Raw genomic sequence first — 19,319 nt, forward strand, 5'->3', positions numbered from 1 at the left:
TGGAAGGCTAGGTTTGACCAAAGTTAAACAATTTAAAGGCAATGCTACCAAATACTAATTGCGTGTATGTAAACTTCTGACCCACTGGGAATGTGATGAAAGAAATAAAAGCTGAAATAAATAATTCTCTCTACTATTCTGGCATTTTACATTCTTAAAATAAAGTGGTGATCGTAATTGACCTAAGACAGGGAATTTTTACTAGGATTAAATGTCAGGAATTGTGAAAAACTGATTTTAAATGTATTTGTATCACGACTTCCGCCGAAGTCGGTCCCTCTCCTTGTTCGGGCGGTATTCGGGGGTCGACGTTACCTTCTTAGCCATTGCGAATCCACTTTTCATTTTCCATTTGTTTTGTCTTTGTCTTACACACCTGGTTTCACTTCCCCAATTATGTGTTCATTATTTAACCCTCTGTTCACCCATGTTTGTTTGTGAGTGATTGTTTGTTTTGTATTACGGTCTGTTATTTTGGGCTCAAATATTTTGTGCTGTATTTGTGGAATCTTGAGTAAATACGTTTGTTACTCTTATCTGCTGTCCTGCGCCTGACTCCTCTACACCAGCTACACACAGGCTTTATTACAGAATCACTCACTAACTAATGGAGTCAGCAGGAGCAGAAGCCCTCCCTGTGGCGGTAGAGGAGCGTGTCCAGCAGCAAGCGACCATGTTGCAATGTCTGGGCACCGCTATGCATCGCGTACTGCAGACGATGGATCGTTGGGAGAGAGGAGGAGGTCTTCCAGCGCCTCCACCAGCCTCACTACAGCAGGCCCCACTGTCCACCCCTCCTTCACCCAGTCCCAGCGGGAATCGGCTCGCGATCCCGAGGGAGTGCGATAGGACGGCTGCCGGATGCCAGGGGTTCCTACTCCAGCTGGACCGTCCACCCGGCTCCTTCGGGACGTGAGAGCGTGTCGGCCCTCGTCTCCTGCCTCTCAGGCAAAGCCCTGGAGCGGGGCAACGCCGTCTGAAGGAGACGCGGAGTTGGACCATTACGTAGAGTTCACCTGCCGCTTTTGGGCAGTTTTCGACCACCCGCCTGAGGGTTGAGCGGCGGGTGAACGTCTGTTGGCCCGGGCGACCGGAGGAGGGGCCATTCCCTAACCATCTGTGGCCACAGAGGGAACACTGCTGGTCGGTGCTGGGGGGGTTGCTCAGGGAGTCGAGGCAGCAGGCAGGGCACTTTTGTGTCACCCCAGGTGAGTAGGCACCAGGCTCACCCAGAGCCCCCTGTTGCTCACATGTATGTGTTTATTAAGTTTCCTGAGTTTTCCCGCATTCCCAGCATAAGGCGCTCGTAGATTCAGGCGCAGCTGGGAATTTTATTGACCGTTCATTTGCCCATAGTTTAGGGATCCCCCTTGTTCCTGTGGATCTGCCCTTCCCTGTGCACGCCCTAGATAGTCGACCATTAAGGTCAGGGCTGATTAGGGAGGCCACCGCTCCACTAGGCATGGTTATGCAGGAGGGTCACAAGGAGAGAATCAGTATTTTCCTTATTGATTCTCCTGCGTTTCCCATGGTGCTGGGCCTACCCTGGTTGGCCTGTCAAGACCCCACTATTTCGTGGCAACAGAGGACTCTCAAGGGGTGGTCACGAAAGTGCTCAGGGAGGTGTGTAGGGGTTTCCATTGGTGCGACTACGGTGGAAAGTCCAGACCAGGTCTCCACCGTGCGCATCCCCTCAGAATATGCCGATTTGGCTCTCGCCTTCTGTAAGAAGAAGGCGACTCAAATACCACCTCATCGACGAGGCGATTGTGCGATAAATCTCCTGGTATACGCAGCACTTCCCTGGAGTCATATGTATCCTCTGTCACAGGAGGAGACAGCGACTATGGAAACATATGTCTCCGAATCCCTGGGGCAGGGATACATTTGGCCCGCCACTTCACCTGCCTCCTCAAGTTTATTTTTTGTGAAGAAGAAGGATGGAGGTCTGCGCCCTTGTATTGATTATCGGGGTATCAATCAGATCACTGTGAAGTACAGCTACCCATTGCCTCTCATCGCCAGTGCGATCGAGTCAATGCATGGGGCGCGCTTCTTCACAAAATTGGATCTCAGGAGCACTTACAACCTGGTGCGTATCCGGGAGGGGGACGAGTGGAAGATAGCATTTAGTACCATCTCAGGGCACTATGAATTCCTTGTCATGCTGTACCAGTTGATGAATGCTCCATCAGTCTTCCAGGCCTTTGTTGACGAGATTTTCCGGAACCTTCATGGGCAAGGTGTAGTGGTGTATATCGACGACATTCTGATATACTCCGCTACATGCGCTGAGCATGTGTCCCTGGTGAGCAGGGTGCTTGGTCGACTGTTGGAGCATGACCTGTACGTCAAGGCTGAGAAATGTCTGTTCTTCCAACAGTCCGTCTCTTTCCTAGGGTACCACATTTCCACTTCAGGGGTGGAGATGGAGAGTGACAGCATTTCAGCCGTGCGTAATTGGCCGACTCCCACCACGGTAAAGGTAGTGCAGCGGTTTCTAGGGTTTACCAACTACTACGGGAGGTTTATCCGGGGTTTTGGTCAGGTATGGATGTACGTTTGGTATTTGATTTTGAACCTTCCTTTAACTAGGCAAGTCAGTTAAGAACAAATTCTTATTTACAATGACTTCCTACCCCGGTCAACGCTGGGCCAATTGTGCGCCGCCCTATGAGACTCCTGATCACGGTTGGTTGTGATACAGCCCGGGATCGAACTAGGGTCTGTAGTGACGCCTCTAGCACTGTGATACAGTGCCTTAGACCGCTGCGCAACTCGGGAGCACTCAGAGGATGATTCATCATTGTAACACCACAACCAACTACGCCACTCTCTGATGGCACTTTCACCGTAAACAATGCTGCAATGCCGATTCATGATTCAGTATTCCAAAATTGTTTTAGATTACCTTCAGTCCTGATTGACTGACAAATGGTTATTTCGAAGGGGGGAATATGGGGCCTTAATACTGATTATGTTAGTCCAATATTTAGTTAAAAAAAAATATCCTCTCATTAAATATATTGTACAATGTGTTAGTTTTTTTATCCCCATTAATGATTTACACTGTATATTTAATTTGAAGTGATGTGTGAAGTACAGAATATTGTATATACAAAAAATATAAAGGAAACACAGCTATTATTATGCAATAAGTTAAAAAGTGCTAACGGGCTCATCTGAAACAGCCAAACTTCACTAAAAACCTTTTGAATAAGACAAAGTGCCCTCAGGAGAGGTTGTTTCACAGTAATATTGCAAACACTGCAGTTAAGAACAAAAATCTATATTGGGGAGGAAGACAAAGACTGAGAAATTGGCAATGTTCTAAACACACGAGAATGGAGAATGGTCTGCCAATTATGTACATATGTATGCAATACATACTTCATCAAAATTACGTTTACCTTGCAAAAAGAGGAACGCTTAAGTATGCAAAGCTGGCCTTCTGTTAGCTAACTCACCTCTTTGACTGATTGCTGTAGTTCTCCTCATAGGCATCATAACTCTGGTCATCATATTCACCGTCATATCCATCATCATAGCCCTGCAGGTCAAAGAAGAAGCAAGAATAAGAAACCTCTGCCAATGTAAAATCAGCTCTGTTTCAAACCTAGCAGGAGTCTTAATTGTTTAGGGTTGGGACATTTAAAAAAATCAATGCTTAATTCCATGGGCGAAAGATCTCTGTTACACATATAGTCCCTGAATGTCAGGGGTGACAACACTAAATCATGTCTAACACGGACTATTGATTAGGGTTTGCAGGGAAGCTGTCTTGCTAGCAGGGTGTATCAGACACTCTGTTCACCTCTGACCTTTAGCCAACACTAATACGGCCTTTAATCTTGATCAGTGACTATTGTAATGATCAACACAGAGAAAAAAGTAACTTCAATATAAACCTGCCGCTCATCAATGAAGTACACAATAATAATGTAGTAAAATACATATATACTGTGTATAAACATGATACTATAAGGTCTGTGTAACGCTCGTCAAAATGGGTAGACCAAGGCGCAGCGTGATTTGGGTTCATCATAATTTATTTGAATGAGAACCAGCAACAAAAACAATAAAGAGAAACAAACAAACAAACCTTGTAGGGCTCAAAAGCAACAATACAAAAACAAGATCCCACAAACAACAGGTGGGAAAGGCTACCTAAATATGATCCCCAATCAGAGACAACGATAGACAGCTGCCTCTGATTGTGAACCATACCAGGCCAACATAGAAATACAAAAACTAGACTACACATAGAAATAATAAACTAGAACACCCCCCAGTCACGCCCTGCCCTACTCCACCATAGAAAATAAAGGCTTTCTATGGTCAGGACGTGATAATCTGACAACAAAGAATATCAATCCGGTTGTACATGATCTAATTATTGTAGACTGTACACTATTTTGTATCCAAGGAATGGGGAAAGCATATAAAAGGAGAAATGTACTGCTATTCGCTTCATTACTATTTAGTTAAAGTCCAAACTTTAACTAAATAGTTGTAGAAACAACACTTGCTATCCTCGTGTCATGATTGCGAAACACTTTCCCCAGACTTCACTGTCAAAAACACCCACAATTCCCAGAGAGCAATTGTTTCAGCGACAGTCTTCTTATTTTTAGTTCTAATACTTATATGATCATGTTTACTGTAATGTCTTCCCAGACACTGGAGAGAACAGGAAAATAGACATACAGTATATCTTCCTTTAATGAGCCTGGCTGCACAGAGGCTGCAGACAGTCCGTGTTCATATTATGACAAGGCTGTTGCAGCAGACCCAGGCTCCAGGCTGAGCTACTCTTTTCAAAGTGTGCTACTGCTGTTTAATCCTCTCTGCTGTCACTGCCATGTTTATTTCTGGCCCTGCTATCTCCTCTGTCACATTTCTGAAGGTGAAGACACTTTCTAATCGTTGGATCTTGCTTATTTTAAGCGTTTTGGTTGGTTTTCAAAGTGCATACTTTCTGTCAATCATCATCATCCTGTAATCTCCTGGGGTCTTCTCATCCTTGTACTCACACAAAAAAAATGTCTGCCATTGCAAATGACTTTCTCTTTCTTTTGATTAATAGCTTCAATATCCATCAAAGTTGGAGGATCTTTTTGTTTAACAAGCCAAGACAGTTAAGAACAAATTCTTCTTTACAATGACAGCCTACCCCGGCGACACTGGGCCAATTGTGCGCCGCCCTATGGGACTCCCAATCATGGCCGGATGTGATTCAGCCTGGATTCGAACCAGGGACTGTAGTTCACCTCTTGCACTGAGATGCAGTGCCTTAGACCACTGCCCCAATCGGGAGCCCCACTGATGATATTGAACAAGCCAGGAGTAAATAAATTAAGTGAACTAGTATACATAGAATCTTTGCATTCACAGTAAATGCTGATGTCACTGTCAGTACAAAGGAACTGGTGATGGTTCGCCTCAGAACACCTTAGCTGTGAATAAGTTTAATCATAGAAAGTCATGAGCATCATCTGACTGTTTTAAAATCCTACCAGAAAATACAAGGGTTTGGTGCTACAATAATAACCCTACAATAGTCTTCTCCAAAGATATGAATATTATCCAACTACATGGATAGCTCTATTGCTATGAAAACCACTTCTGCCAAGACTTTCATGCGAGAATACTCATCAGCTGCCTTATGACAGACAGTCTTCATGTGACTTTAATAATTCCCTTCCCTCACAGCTACTTGGAATATATATGAAATAACAGTCTCTATTTTAATAACGCATGCTACAGTAGCGTCTCTACATAAAGTATGTTCAATAAAAAAAGGAATGGGAAAAGTTGTCAAATGAAGCTTTAGTCTATTGAGATATCCGCCTGTCTCTTGTGTGGCTTTATACAAGTATGAACATGGATTTGACTAAAGTTAGGGATTATGTCAGGGATTAAGTTGTTCAGGGGATCTAATTTCACTTCCTCTCTCTATGAGTATTTTTCCATAATGACAGGGTCAGAGGCCTACCTATCTCATTAACTGACCGTTTTGTTAGCATTCCCGGCTGACAGAACGCTCCACATCACCTCGGCACTGTTTGCCGCTGACATGTAAAACAGTCAGGGGAGATGTCATCATGTCAATATAGGACAATTCTGCAATTACATATTGCTTCAATTTCAAGGTTATCATGTACTTGCGTTGTAACAAAATGGAATGTAATTATCCCTACATTCTCCAGACATGTCCTAAAAATAAAACAATTATTTGGTGACAGATTACTTTAACTCATTACGTATAATAAATGTACTGCTTTCCAATTTCCACTACCATGACAGCTAGTCTGAACGACTGTTGTTGACATTTTTCAATGGAAAAATGAAAATGTGACCTGACCTGTGAACTGTTCCGAACTACGTTGGATGTCAAAGGTGAGATGCGGTCTAGCAGCTTTTGATTAGCTACTGTCTTGCTACAGTATCACTATATCAATATCATGCTTGTTTACAGAGCTGTGGATTTTCACCTCGCTGAACTTTACATGCTTTTGCAAGACGCAATGCATAACGGGTGCTGGGGTCGGCCAGGCCCTCTAGTTAATGAAGCATGATCCTTATATTTCAACGCTCATTTGAAAAACCAATTAACGCTGGTGCTATTGAACAAGCAAGGAGGAAATAAATCAAGTGTTAACACACGGGCTGGAGAGTCCTGGCTCACTGTAATTAGGACAGCGAGGAGCGCAAGGAGCTAAAGGCCGTCAGCTCTATGCTTCATTATCAATTGACAACCTGTATGTCCCGTGACAGTGACTGATCTGCACACAGGGCTTCCTCTGAATGTAGAGCCCCAAAATGAGAAAGGAGAGTAAATGAGTGGTGGGTTCCTTTGTCTTTCTGCTTCAATCCAGTTTTTGTGGCTGAACGGACTTGATTTTACTCCTCTGCATATTCAAGCGACACACTCTGCTTTATGCATTTCACATTTATTGCAGCATGTGAGAGACATAAAAAGAGTCCACAAAAAGGGAGTACTTCTCAAGCTGTTATTCAGTCTGGGAGTTTTCCTTCTATTTGAATCAAATGAGTAATATAAAGTAACATAATAAACATACAAATCCAAATAGTGAAGACCTTGGAGAGCACTGTTCTCCTGACCAAATAGGGTTATGGTCCTAACTGGTCTCATAGAGAAATAAGAATATGTTGTATTTGCCAAATGTATTTGTATCTTTCCTCCTCTTCTAAGGCTGTCAGGAATCCCTTGGATTGCAACTGATACCAAGGCTTTTGGGTATTCCACCTACTTCTGAGTCAGAGTATGAAATGATTAAACAATCTATTTGAGGTGTGTGTCTTACATGTGTTTTATTAAACAGGGGAGTTGTGCATGGAGAATTCCATTTCCATAATTAGTTCCCAAATGGGAACTCAGCAGTGTAACCAAGCCTATTGTTAAAAAGCAATTACTCCAGACGTGCATGCCATCCTTAAAGGTAGCCCAAGAAAAGCAATTTTGTTCCATTTTATCATGCATGGTGTTCCTAGAATGCAAGCTTTTCCCATATGTAGTATAGTGAGCATAAAAAATAGGGTGCGTAAAAGAGCTACATCAATATTTTATCTGACACCACATTTGAGAAATACACACATTTATTCAACTATTAGACTATTAGACTATTATCTACAACTTTTATCTTTGGAGATCACATAGAGAAAGAGTGTTCCATTTCCACAGTGTGACGTTGGGTTATTATATCTATTCTGTTCGGGGATAAATATATATATTTCAAAGCCTCACCAAGCCCTGCATTTAATCACATTATGGCCTTCTCTGCGTAGCCTCAGTAGAGTTGGTGTGTTCACGTTTATAACACTAAGAAATACAATACACATTCTTTAATTTTCCTTTTTCATGTGTATTGGCCTTAAGACTTATCAAGCACACATGAATCTGGTTTGGATCTTGGCCAATGATCTCGGACAAGAGTGTTGAGCTTAGTTTAGGTCTGGATCAGACCTGGGTTCAAATACTGTTTTAAATATTTCAATTACTTTCACACACATTTCCAAGTAAGGAATGTGGAATGTATTTTGAAATACATTTGGAAAGTATTGTCATGTATTTTCAAATACAAAAATGTAAATGCTCCATGTATTTGAACCCAGGTGTGTTTGGTCCTCGTGTATTAAGGCATGTATTTGAACCCAGGTGTGTTTGGTCCTCATGTATTAAGGCATGTATTTGAACCCAGGTGTGTTTGGTCCTTGTGTATTAAGGCATGTATTTGAACCCAGGTGTGTTTGGTACTCGTGTATTAAGGCATGTATTTGAACCCAGGTGTGTTTGGTCCTTGTGTATTAAGGCATGTATTTGAACCCAGGTGTGTTTGGTCCTCATGTATTAAGGCATGTATTTGAACCCAGGTGTGTTTGGTCCTCATGTATTAAGGCATGTATTTGAACCCAGGTGTGTTTGGTCCTCGTATATTAAGGCATGTATTTGAACCCAGGTGTGTTTGGTCCTCGTATATTAAGGCATGTATTTGAACCCAGGTGTGTTTGGTCCTCATGTATTAAGGCATGTATTTGAACCCAGGTGTGTTTGGTCCTCATGTATTAAGGCATGTATTTGAACCCAGGTGTGTTTGGTCCTCGTATATTAAGGCATGTATTTGAACCCAGGTGTGTTTGGTCCTCGTATATTAAGGCATGTATTTGAACCCAGGTGTGTTTGGTCCTCGTATATTAAGGCATGTATTTGAACCCAGGTGTGTTTGGTCCTCATGTATTAAGGCATGTATTTGAACCCAGGTGTGTTTGGTCCTCATGTATTAAGGCATGTATTTGAACCCAGGTGTGTTTGGTCCTCATGTATTAAGGCATGTATTTGAACCCAGGTGTGTTTGGTCCTCGTATATTAAGGCATGTATTTGAACCCAGGTGTGTTTGGTCCTCATGTATTAAGGCATGTATTTGAACCCAGGTGTGTTTGGTCCTCATGTATTAAGGCATGTATTTGAACCCAGGTGTGTTTGGTCCTCGTATATTAAGGCATGTATTTGAACCCAGGTGTGTTTGGTCCTCATGTATTAAGGCATGTATTTGAACCCAGGTGTGTTTGGTCCTTGTGTATTAAGGCATGTATTTGAACCCAGGTGTGTTTGGTCCTCGTATATTAAGGCATGTATTTGAACCCAGGTGTGTTTGGTCCTCATGTATTAAGGCATGTATTTGAACCCAGGTGTGTTTGGTCCTCATGTATTAAGGCATGTATTTGAACCCAGGTGTGTTTGGTACTCATGTATTAAGGCATGTATTTGAACCCAGGTCTGGCCAAGAGGTCTGCTCTAGATCTTGTGATGTCTGGAACTGATGTGGGTCTGTGTAAGTTGTGTGTAAGTTCTTATAGTCCCCTCTTTTCCCTTCCTTTGTACAGGGTTAGTATTATTTATTATTTCCTCTTATTTTTGGTGGAGTCATTGTATATAATATATGTTTAGTAATTCTATGATTCATTCTATTTAAAAGACAATTGTTGCTTGATATGCATAATTGTAACAAGTCTTCTGTTCAGTCTGGTCTAGACATCGATTGTCAAGCCCAAATCATGGAATCCCAATCAGAACACCCACCGAAAACTTTTGTGATACAGTTTAGATATAATTCAGTTCTGCCACTGCCTGTTCTGCCATAGTTGGCAAGCCAGTAAATTAGCTTGATGAAACAGCAAATCACTACATTTCCTCTGAAGTGAGTGAATTCACAAAATAGCAGGATACATTTAGGTTATTTTTTTTGTGAATTGTTGTTTGGCTTAAAGTGGGAGTGGGTGACAGTGAAAGCAGGAAAATAAACAGGCTTTAGCTGTGCTAAACCACGGAAGAGCTATGATTACCTGGATTTCAATATGTTGATTTGTTTAAACAAAAGAAGAGGTAAAGACATGCAACATGATGTTTATTCATAGTATGTTACGGCATAAGCTAGGTAAATCTACGGGATACAAAAACAACAATTCATAGGCAGATCAATGACATTTAGAGATCTAGAAAAGCACTCAAATACAAAAATACCAAGCACAACAACGAGGTGCTGTCACTTCCTTTTACACTGTATATAATGTTTCAAAATATAGAGCAGGAATGGAACCTTGAAATTCAACCTCTCTCTCTCTCTCTCTCTCTCTCTCTCTCTCTCTCTCTCTCTCTCTCTCTCTCTCTCTCTCTCTCTCTCTCTCTCTCTCTCTCTCTCTATAACCACGAGAAGTGTGTACTTCATGACATAGACTGACCAGGTGAAAGCTATGATCCCTTATTGATGACACCTGTTAAATCCACTTTCAATCAGTGTAGATGAAGGGGAGGACAGGTTAAAAAAGAGCAAGACAAAATACTGAAGTGCCTTTGAATGGGGTATGGTAGTAGGTGCCAGGCACACTGGTTTGAGTATGTCAAGAACTGCAATGCTGCTGGGTTTTTCACACTCAACAGTTTCCTGTGTGTATCAAGAATGGTCCCCCACCCAAAGGACATCCAGCCGAAACTGTGGGAAGCTTTGGAGTAAACATGGGCCAGCATCCTTGTGGAATGCTTTCGACACCTTGTAGAGTCCACGTCCCGACAAATTGAGGTTGTTCGGAGGGCAAAAAGGGTGCAACTCAATATTAGGAACGTTCATATTGTTTTGTACACTCAGTGCATATTCAGTATTCAGCATATACAGTATGTCTTCACAATGACAAATAGAGGAAAGTAGCGACAGGAAAAAACACCTTTTTGAAGCTTTAGTCTACTGTCTCTTTTGTTGCCTCAAGACTATTTAAATTCTGCTTTGGGCTCTTGTGTGGCTTTATATGAGTTTGAACATGGATATGACAAAATTAAAGTTAGGGATAAAGTTATGTCAGGGATTAAAATACTTTTGTTGATTTATCTTGACCACGACCATATTCTGCACCCCCATCAAGAAGGAGGTACTGGTTGAGGACAGAGAACAGTCGCTAAGGCATCACAGCATCCTGTATACTTCAGTGGGAAAAATACCTTGACCTTATAGAGAGAGAGGTCTGCATACGCTCTGGGAAAAACACTATGAGAGAAAAATGAGTCCTGGAGTAGAGGATAGAGCAAGGTGAGATTCGTGGGGGGAAAATAAGAGGGAAAGAAATGTTCTGGACAAACTCCTTCATTCTTTAATCCCCTGGTATCTGTCTGTGCTCCCACCTTCACTCCAAACCCCCAATTACTGTGGAGAAAAATGTCCAGCTTTTTGCCTCTCAAGAAATACACAGGCTCTCGCTCAGAACTCAATTCGGCTTTGGTAATGAGACTGTGCTTGTGCATTTCCCCATGCAGACAGGCCAATCTTCCAATTGCCAGCACACACAGAGACTTCGCATAGCGGGAAAGCTCGGTGGAAATTGACTAGTGAAAATATAGCTTTTTTCATTAGGTTACAATTGAATGTTCACCTTGTTCAACTCTTTTAACATGACTTTGAACGTCCCCGGGATTTAAAAAAAAAATATATATATATATTATTGTTCTTTATCTGTAGGTCTATGTACTCTTATCATCATGTCTTCTAAATTAAATATTTTCCATTTAGTCTAGTGGCAATAAAAAAGAGCTGTTTAATTTTGTTTACGTGATTTCAGTTATATGGACTGAAAACAACTTGCACACAGCAAGGCTGGGATAGAAAGGACTGTGTTTTTACAGTCTACCCTTTCATGTTTCATTAATCATAGAGCAGCAACTGATGAGTATTTTGATACTTACCTCAGCAGATTTCATAAAGTCAACTGAGGTGAAACTTTTAATATCTTTCTGCTTGTCAGATATTCTCTGGCATTAACATTAACTACCTCAATTATATACGTTCTTTTAAAGTTGTTTTTTTCTATTTGTTTGCTGTTGCTGTGCAGAGGAACCTTTGGCCTATATAACATGACACTTTGGCAATGGGTCATCTCTGCACCTTTGTTCAACACAACATTCCATAAAGTACATGCACAGTATGACCTGACTTTCAGTTTAAGATGGAAGGTGGTCCCCTGTCATCAATCACTTACAGTGCATTCGGAAAGTATTCAGACCCGTTGACTTGTTACTCATTTTGTTACGTTATGGCCTTATTCTAAAATTGAGTAAATAAAAATGTTTCCTCATCAATCTACACACAATGCACCATAATGACCAAGCAAAAATAGTATTTTGAAATTTTGTGCAAATGTATACATTTTTTAAAACTGAAATACCTTATTGACATAAGTATTCAGACCCTTTGCAATGAGACTTGAAATTGAATTCAGGCGCATCCTGTTTCCATTGATCATCCTTGAGATGTTTCTAAAACTTGATTTCTAAAACTTGTGCGTCCTTTCTCCAAAACAAAACCCTACCAAGCCGCACTGCTTCTTGACACAATGCCCACTTAACTCAGAAGCCAGCCGCACCAATGTGTCAGAGGAAACACTGTACACCTGGTGACCGTGTGCACTGCGCCTGGCCCGCCACAGGAGTTGCTAGTGTGAGATGAGACAAGGATATCCTTGCCGGCCAAACCCTCCCCTAACACAGACGACGCTGGGCCAATTGTGCGCCACCCCATGGGTCTCCCGGTCGAGGCCAGCTGCGACAGAGCCTGGACTCTAACCAAGAATCTCTAATGGCACAGCTAACACTGCAATGCAGTGCCTTAGACCACTGCGCCACTCGGGAGGAATAAGGTCCCACAGTTGACAGTGCATGTCAGAGCAAAAACCAAGGCACAAGGTCAAAATAATTTTCCGTAGAGCTCCGGGACAGAATTGTGTCGAGGCACAGATCTGGGGAAGGATACAAAAACATTTCTGCAGCATTGAAGGTCCCCAACAACACAGTGGCCTCCAGAAGTTTGGAACCACCAAGACTCTTCCTAGAGCTGGCCTGCCCGGCCAAACTGAGCAATCAGGGAGGTGACAAAGAACTCGATGGTCACTCTGACAGAGTTCCAGAGGTTCTCTGTGGAGATGGGAGAACCTTCCAGAAGGACAACCATCTTTGCAGCACTCCACCAATCAGGCCTTTATGGTAGAGTGACCAGACGGAAGCCACTCCTCAGTAAAAGGCGCATAAGACAAAAGGAGCTTGGGGTTTGCCAAAAGGCACCTAAAGGACTCAGACCATGAGAAACAAGATTCTCTGGTCTGATGAAACCAAGACTGAACTCTTTGGCCTGAGTGCCAAGCGTCACATCTGGAGGAAACCTGGCATCATCCCTACAGTGAAGCATGGTGGTGGCAGCATCGTGCTGTGGGGATGGAGACTAATCAGGATCGAGGCAAAGATGAACGGAGCAAAGTACAGAGCTCCTTGAAGAAAACCTGCTCCAGAGCGCTCAGGACAACAGACTGGGGCGAAGGTTGACCTTCCAACAGGACAACGACCCTAAGTACACAGCCAAGACAACACAGGGATGGCTTTGGGACAAGTCTCTGATTGTCCTCGAGTGTCCCAGCCAGAGCCCGGACTTGAATCCGATTGAACGTCTCTGGAGAGATCTGAAAATAGCTATGCAGCGACGCTCCTCATCCATCCTGACAGAGAGCCTGAGAGGATCTGCAGAGAAGAATGGGAGAAACTCCCCAAATACAGGTGTGAAGCTTGTAGCGTCATACCCAAGAAGACTCAATGCTGTAATCAATGCCAAAGGTCCTTCAACAAAGTTCTGAGTAAAGTGTCAGAATACTTATGAAAATGTGATATTCTTATTTTGCTTTTACAACAAAAAAATCAAAACCAGTTTTTGCTTTGTCATTATGAAGTATTTTATGTAGACTGATAAGGGGAAGAAAACGATTTAATACATTTTAGAATAAGGCTGCATCTTAATAGAATGCGAAAAAAGTCAAGGGGTCTCAACACTTTCCGAATGCACTATATTCAACATCAAAATTTAGTGGGGAAAAATGGGTCAGACTTACGTAGTCGTCATATGATTCGTGTGTTACGGGCAACAGTGGGGGTCTGTATCCGGGGTTCCCTGGTGTTCCCCTTGCCCTGGGAGTGGGTACTCCTCTCGCTAATGTGGCTTGTGGCATTGCACTCCGTGTACCTGCTGTCCCTCTGGGTGCAACTGCACCTCTGCCTCCCCGTCCCCTGTTTAAAAAACAAAACATAAACGAGAGATTAGATCACAACATGATATTACGTAGTCTGGTGATCTTGAACATTGACATTGTCCCTTGTGAATTAAGTATATTCAAAAAGCACATGTGTAGCGTACTCCGAATATGTTGAGCAAAATACCGATGTAGGATCTTAATATGATCACCCTATTGCAATGCAGGAAACGTAAAACGTATAGTGTATTTAAGGTTTAAAATGGCCTTTTCCCTTACGAAAGATGTATCAACCCGTACACAAATTTCCATGAATTATAATCCACATAATAATTCACATTTCCTGTTGCTTTAGGATTATTTCCCCGCTGTAGCAAACTGGCTCAAATTAAAATCCTACATTTGTATACCAGAAACCACCACTATGGGTATTGATGGCATCTCAAAAATGTGTGGAAATGAAATGGTCCTCGCTTGATTTCAAACAACTATGTGCAACAATGGAATGGAAATGCATCAATCAGAATACCAAGGCATCAAGTGCTGACCTCAACACTTGTTTCTAATGTATGCAGATACAGTATTATACAGACTGCCTCAGTCAGAAGCTTGAGTGTTGTCAAGTGGAAGATAAGCATAACCTTTTCTGCTCAGACAGATTTAGTCATAATGATGTTTGAAGCAGAACAGTTATCATATCTCTTTTCTCCCAGACAAGCTATTCATTCAGAAGCTGCACTGTTATTCTAATGACCTGGAGAATCAGCTCTACCTACATTTGTAGGTGCTTCTACACCTGCATTGCTTGCTGTTTGGGGTTTTAGGCTGGGTTTCTGTACAGCACTTTGAGATATCAGCTGATGTACGAAGGGCTATATAAATAAATTTGATTTGATTTGATTTAGAGAATCCTTCAGCAGCCGTTCCGGCAAACATTCCCAGTACATTAGCTAACATTCCCATTACGTCATAGTTAGGGTTTGGTAACATTAGGATGATAACGTCCCACAAACATTCAAATAATGTTTTTAACTACTCCCCCCCAAAATTGAATTGAAGTATCCTTTCCACATTCACCCAACATTCACTAAAATGTTGTTCACAACGTCTGTAAAAACTACCACAGATAATTCCCCATAAGGTTCTCATTAGGTTGTCATTAGGTTGCCAGGGAATGTACACAATGTGTACACAATGTTCCGGTAATGTTCTGAGAACATACTGCCGCAAAAAATGTGGGAGCAATAGAAGTGGTTCAGAGGAAACATTACAGGAATAAATGAACAAGACATTTTCATGTGATTTGCCATATATTTTTTGCTCCTCAACAGTAAGGCAACACTAACACATGAAAGAACAGAAATTGTTCAAAACGAAATTGTATCATTCTGGGCAAATAAGAATAACATTCTAAGAACATTGAAGGAATGTTTTGTGCACCCTGATACAAACATTGTAAGACTGTCATAACAACTAGACAAATGTTGTGCTTTGGGAACCTATCTCTTGTGATGGACCCACACTGTTCCCACAACCTAATTAAATGTTCTGGGAACCTTTAAAGAACTCAAGGTGGCTGTTTTGTCAATATTCTTGCAACATCAAAGGAATGTTTTTTGCACTCTGATACATACATTATCTGATTGTATGGGGGCGGCAGGGTAGCCTAGTGGTTAGAGTGTTGGACTAGTAATCGGAAGGTTGCAAGTTCAATCCCCTGAGCTGACAAGGTACAAATCTGTTGTTCTGCCCCTGAACCCACTGATCCTAGGCTGTCATTGAAAATAAGAATTTGTTCTTAATTAACTGACTTGCCTAGTTAAATAAAGGTTTTAAAAAAATGTCAGCAGGACAGTTTTATTGTTTTGGGAACCTATCTCTTGACATATCCCCACAATGTTCCCAAAACCTAAGTAAATATTGAACAAAATTGGAAAGAACTTATCAGGTGAATGTTTTTGGCACACTAAAATAAACATTATATAATCATCTGCACAACTGGATGGGTTTTGTGTTTTGGGAATGTCCCCACAATGTCCCGCCAGACTGTTCCCCCAACTGAATGAAACATTCTGATAACCTTTAAAGAACAGACCAAATGTGTTCTGGGAATATTCTTGCAACATCAGGCGGATGTTTACACAAACATTGTATAATCATCAGCACAACTGGACAGTTTTTGTGTCATGAAAAATATTTTCTGCAACCTAACGAATGTTCTGGGAACTTTCACAGAACACAGAAGCAATTTTGGTTTGCTGGGCTGGCAGAAAAATTATCCGGGTCCCACTGACTCCCTGTGCTTATCCCAGTGAGGGAGGCTATACTTTTCAGGGTGCATTGACAGTAATTTGACTGTGCACACAACTCGCACCGATAGTCACAGATCAAAAGGCAAATGGGCCCGGACGCTGGTGTGTCTGCGCTGAAATTAGGGTGTTGGGAGGCAGATGCTGGGATGCTGTATTCGGTCCTGAGATTTTACTGCCTAGAAGAGCCAGAGGAGCACCACAGGGAGTGCAGGGTGGATTTAAGGTCATAAAGCTGTCTATATTTGGAGAACATCCAGACGTTTTAACACTAGCAAGATGGAGGAGGCCGAGATACACAGTCTTCTGGCACTGCTGATCCTTCACTAAAGCTAGCAGTCAATTATGATCCGAAAATACAAAGACTCCAAGGAGCATTAGGGCCACATTACCGGTGCATATTTCTCATGGAGATTTACAGTAATAGCTTATCAGCGCAGCATAAGGAGCAAATCAGGGGAGGAATGTGGTGGTGATTCTAAATGAGCAGAATCAGAATCACGTGAGAACACGGGTGTGTTTATTTCCATTACCACCTGAGGTAGTATAGTGCAAGCTGTCACCGTACACTCAAAATCCTTCAGGGACTGTCACACTGAAGACATGGCCATGGCCGGTGAAGATTGTATGAAATATGAATTATTGAGGTATGTCATGTCGTTTGAGATATTAAATATATAAATGATGAATATGTTACATAATGAATAATTAACCATATGTGCTGAAAACTAAATATGAATCATTCATCATTAAAGTTCACACAGATGCAAAACAAAACACACAAACGCACGCACGCACGCACGCACGCACGCACGCACGCACGCACACACACACACACACACACACACACACACACACACACACACACACACACACACACACACACACACACACACACACACACACACACACACACACACACACACACACACACACACAATTAATGACCAGTAATGATTTGGGATGGAAACCAACAAGCCAGCAGATCATAATCAACATGGCTGGTCTTTGCAAATACATACCGCGTGGTTGTCGTGGAAGCCAGCCGTAAGCCCCGCCCCCTTACTGTCCTCCCTCTGTTGGTGTCCTCTGATCCTCCGTTCAAGTAGGAGAGCTCCCTCAGCTGCTCCTGTCTGATCTCATCATTGTAGTCCTGTGGGAAAGAATACAACAGGCCTCAAAATAAATAAAAAATAAGATTTGTCATCTGAACGCAACAAAGTGCAAACTGCAACAAAGTTCTCCCAAATAAAAATTCTGAGGATATTCACAGGAAATGCATGATTTAGTTTAACACTGAATGTTCATTGAGAAAATGTTCTGGACGGAGTAGTTTAGGGGATCAAGTCTCAGTCTACTGAGAGTTAGAACAAAAGTCACCAAAAAAAAGGCATTGTTTCTTGCCTTAAACTGGGCATCATTCACAAGTGATAATATACTGTATAATTCACAAGTGATAGGCTAATATGGTCAACCATCACACTATTCTTGATTTAATCTTGTCTTTATATATACTAAATAATATCTGTGTGAAATGTGTTTTTATTTAGAATGGACCATTATCATGCACCTGTCACGAAACAGGGACAGGGGGAAAAATACATGTAATCTATGCACTTAAATAGCGAATGGAGTTCGCGTTTCCCGTGGTTAATTTTCATGCCAGCCAGGTAGGTTATACTCTTGCTGTAAAGATAAGCAATGTGCTTAATATTAGGACAGTTGATGGGATCCTCCTCTTTTTAATAGAGGCCATCACTCTGTTTTATTTAGGAAAACAAGTCTCAGTCTACTGAGAGTTGTTAGAACATTTTAGAACATTGAAATAGACGAGGGGAAATTCAAGGACATAAATTAAAATCTCAGCATTAATAGTGTCTCAAAAGATAATGCCAGACAGCATTCCAAAACACACACAAACACAGAGGCAAACAGAGTGAAAATTTGATGACACTTTCTTTACTGTAAGGCATAAACATATAGCCAATGCTTTATAAATGCATTTATCTGCACCATAAGTCATTCAAGGTCCATGGCCTTGTCTAGCTACATCATGTCCAGCTTCTGTCCGTCCTCCCTCAAGTAGGTCACAGAACTCAAAGGGCTGAATTGGTTAAAAAAAACGATGTTATTAGACACTCAGCCTCTGAGTTTCAAAACTCTGTTGGGCTTTCAGAGGGTCACGTGAGGAACCAGGGGAAACAACTTATAATATTTGTCCTCATTTGCACTAAGAGCGGGTTGAGAGGGCATTGGAGGCCATATTGAAAGCAGCTATTACATTGTTCTTGTGTGTGAATATTGGGCGGCAGGTAGCTTAGTGGTTAGAGCGTTGGGCCAGTAACCGAGCTGACAAGGCAAAAATCTGTCGTTCTGCTCCTGAACAAGGCAGTTAACCCACTGTTCCTAGGCCATCATTGTAAATAAGAATTGGGTTCTTAACCGACTTGCCAAGTTAAATATAAATGTAAAAATATTCCATTGCTGCCTCTTGATTCATCAATGTTTCTCTCAGTCAGTCATTGAACATGAATAGGATCTGAATTACAGGCTAGATAACAGAGTGGATGAAACATATGTTATTATCTTGTCAACAGGCTTAGACAGATAAACAGGTCTCATTTCCTCCAACCACTTATCCTCGTCCTGTTTGCAAAGACAGCTAGGCTAAAACAAATATGAGAGATGGCATTGTGGACAGCACTCAGCCTCTACTTAGTTTAACCGCCCTGTACCGTTTTGGACTCTGACCTGGTTATGAACGCTTGCCTGTCCCCGACCTGACTTTTTCCTACCCCTTGGACTATAATAAATATCAGAGCTCAAACCATCTGCCTCCTGTGTCTGCATCTGGGTCTCCTCTTGTGTCGTTATAGTACGAACTGGCCATGACTGACCCAGCAGATTTGGACCAGCTCCGTCACGCTGTCTCCCTG

At 42.0% G+C, this 19,319-nt stretch overlaps 1 protein-coding gene across 3 annotated transcripts in view; it reads right to left on the reverse strand.

Annotated features, from left to right (window-relative positions):
- The window catches only part of LOC109899140 (KH domain-containing, RNA-binding, signal transduction-associated protein 2), a 132,655-nt gene that overhangs the window by 19,047 nt on the left and 94,289 nt on the right, over nucleotides 1-19,319 (reverse strand). For all 3 annotated transcript variants that reach the window (XR_004211595.1, XM_020494194.2, XM_031835457.1), the window contains exons 5-7: nucleotides 17,406-17,536; nucleotides 13,937-14,111; nucleotides 3,468-3,550 (exon numbers count right to left, since the gene is read on the reverse strand). Coding sequence is in view for 2 of the 3 variants with exons in the window: in XM_020494194.2 (XP_020349783.1) it covers nucleotides 3,468-3,550; nucleotides 13,937-14,111; nucleotides 17,406-17,536 (389 nt within the window). In the remaining variant the exon portion in view is untranslated. The remainder of the gene's footprint in view (nucleotides 1-3,467; nucleotides 3,551-13,936; nucleotides 14,112-17,405; nucleotides 17,537-19,319) is intronic.

The sequence above is a fragment of the Oncorhynchus kisutch genome, linkage group LG11, assembly GCF_002021735.2.
Source record: "Oncorhynchus kisutch isolate 150728-3 linkage group LG11, Okis_V2, whole genome shotgun sequence".
NCBI lineage: Eukaryota > Metazoa > Chordata > Actinopteri > Salmoniformes > Salmonidae > Oncorhynchus > Oncorhynchus kisutch.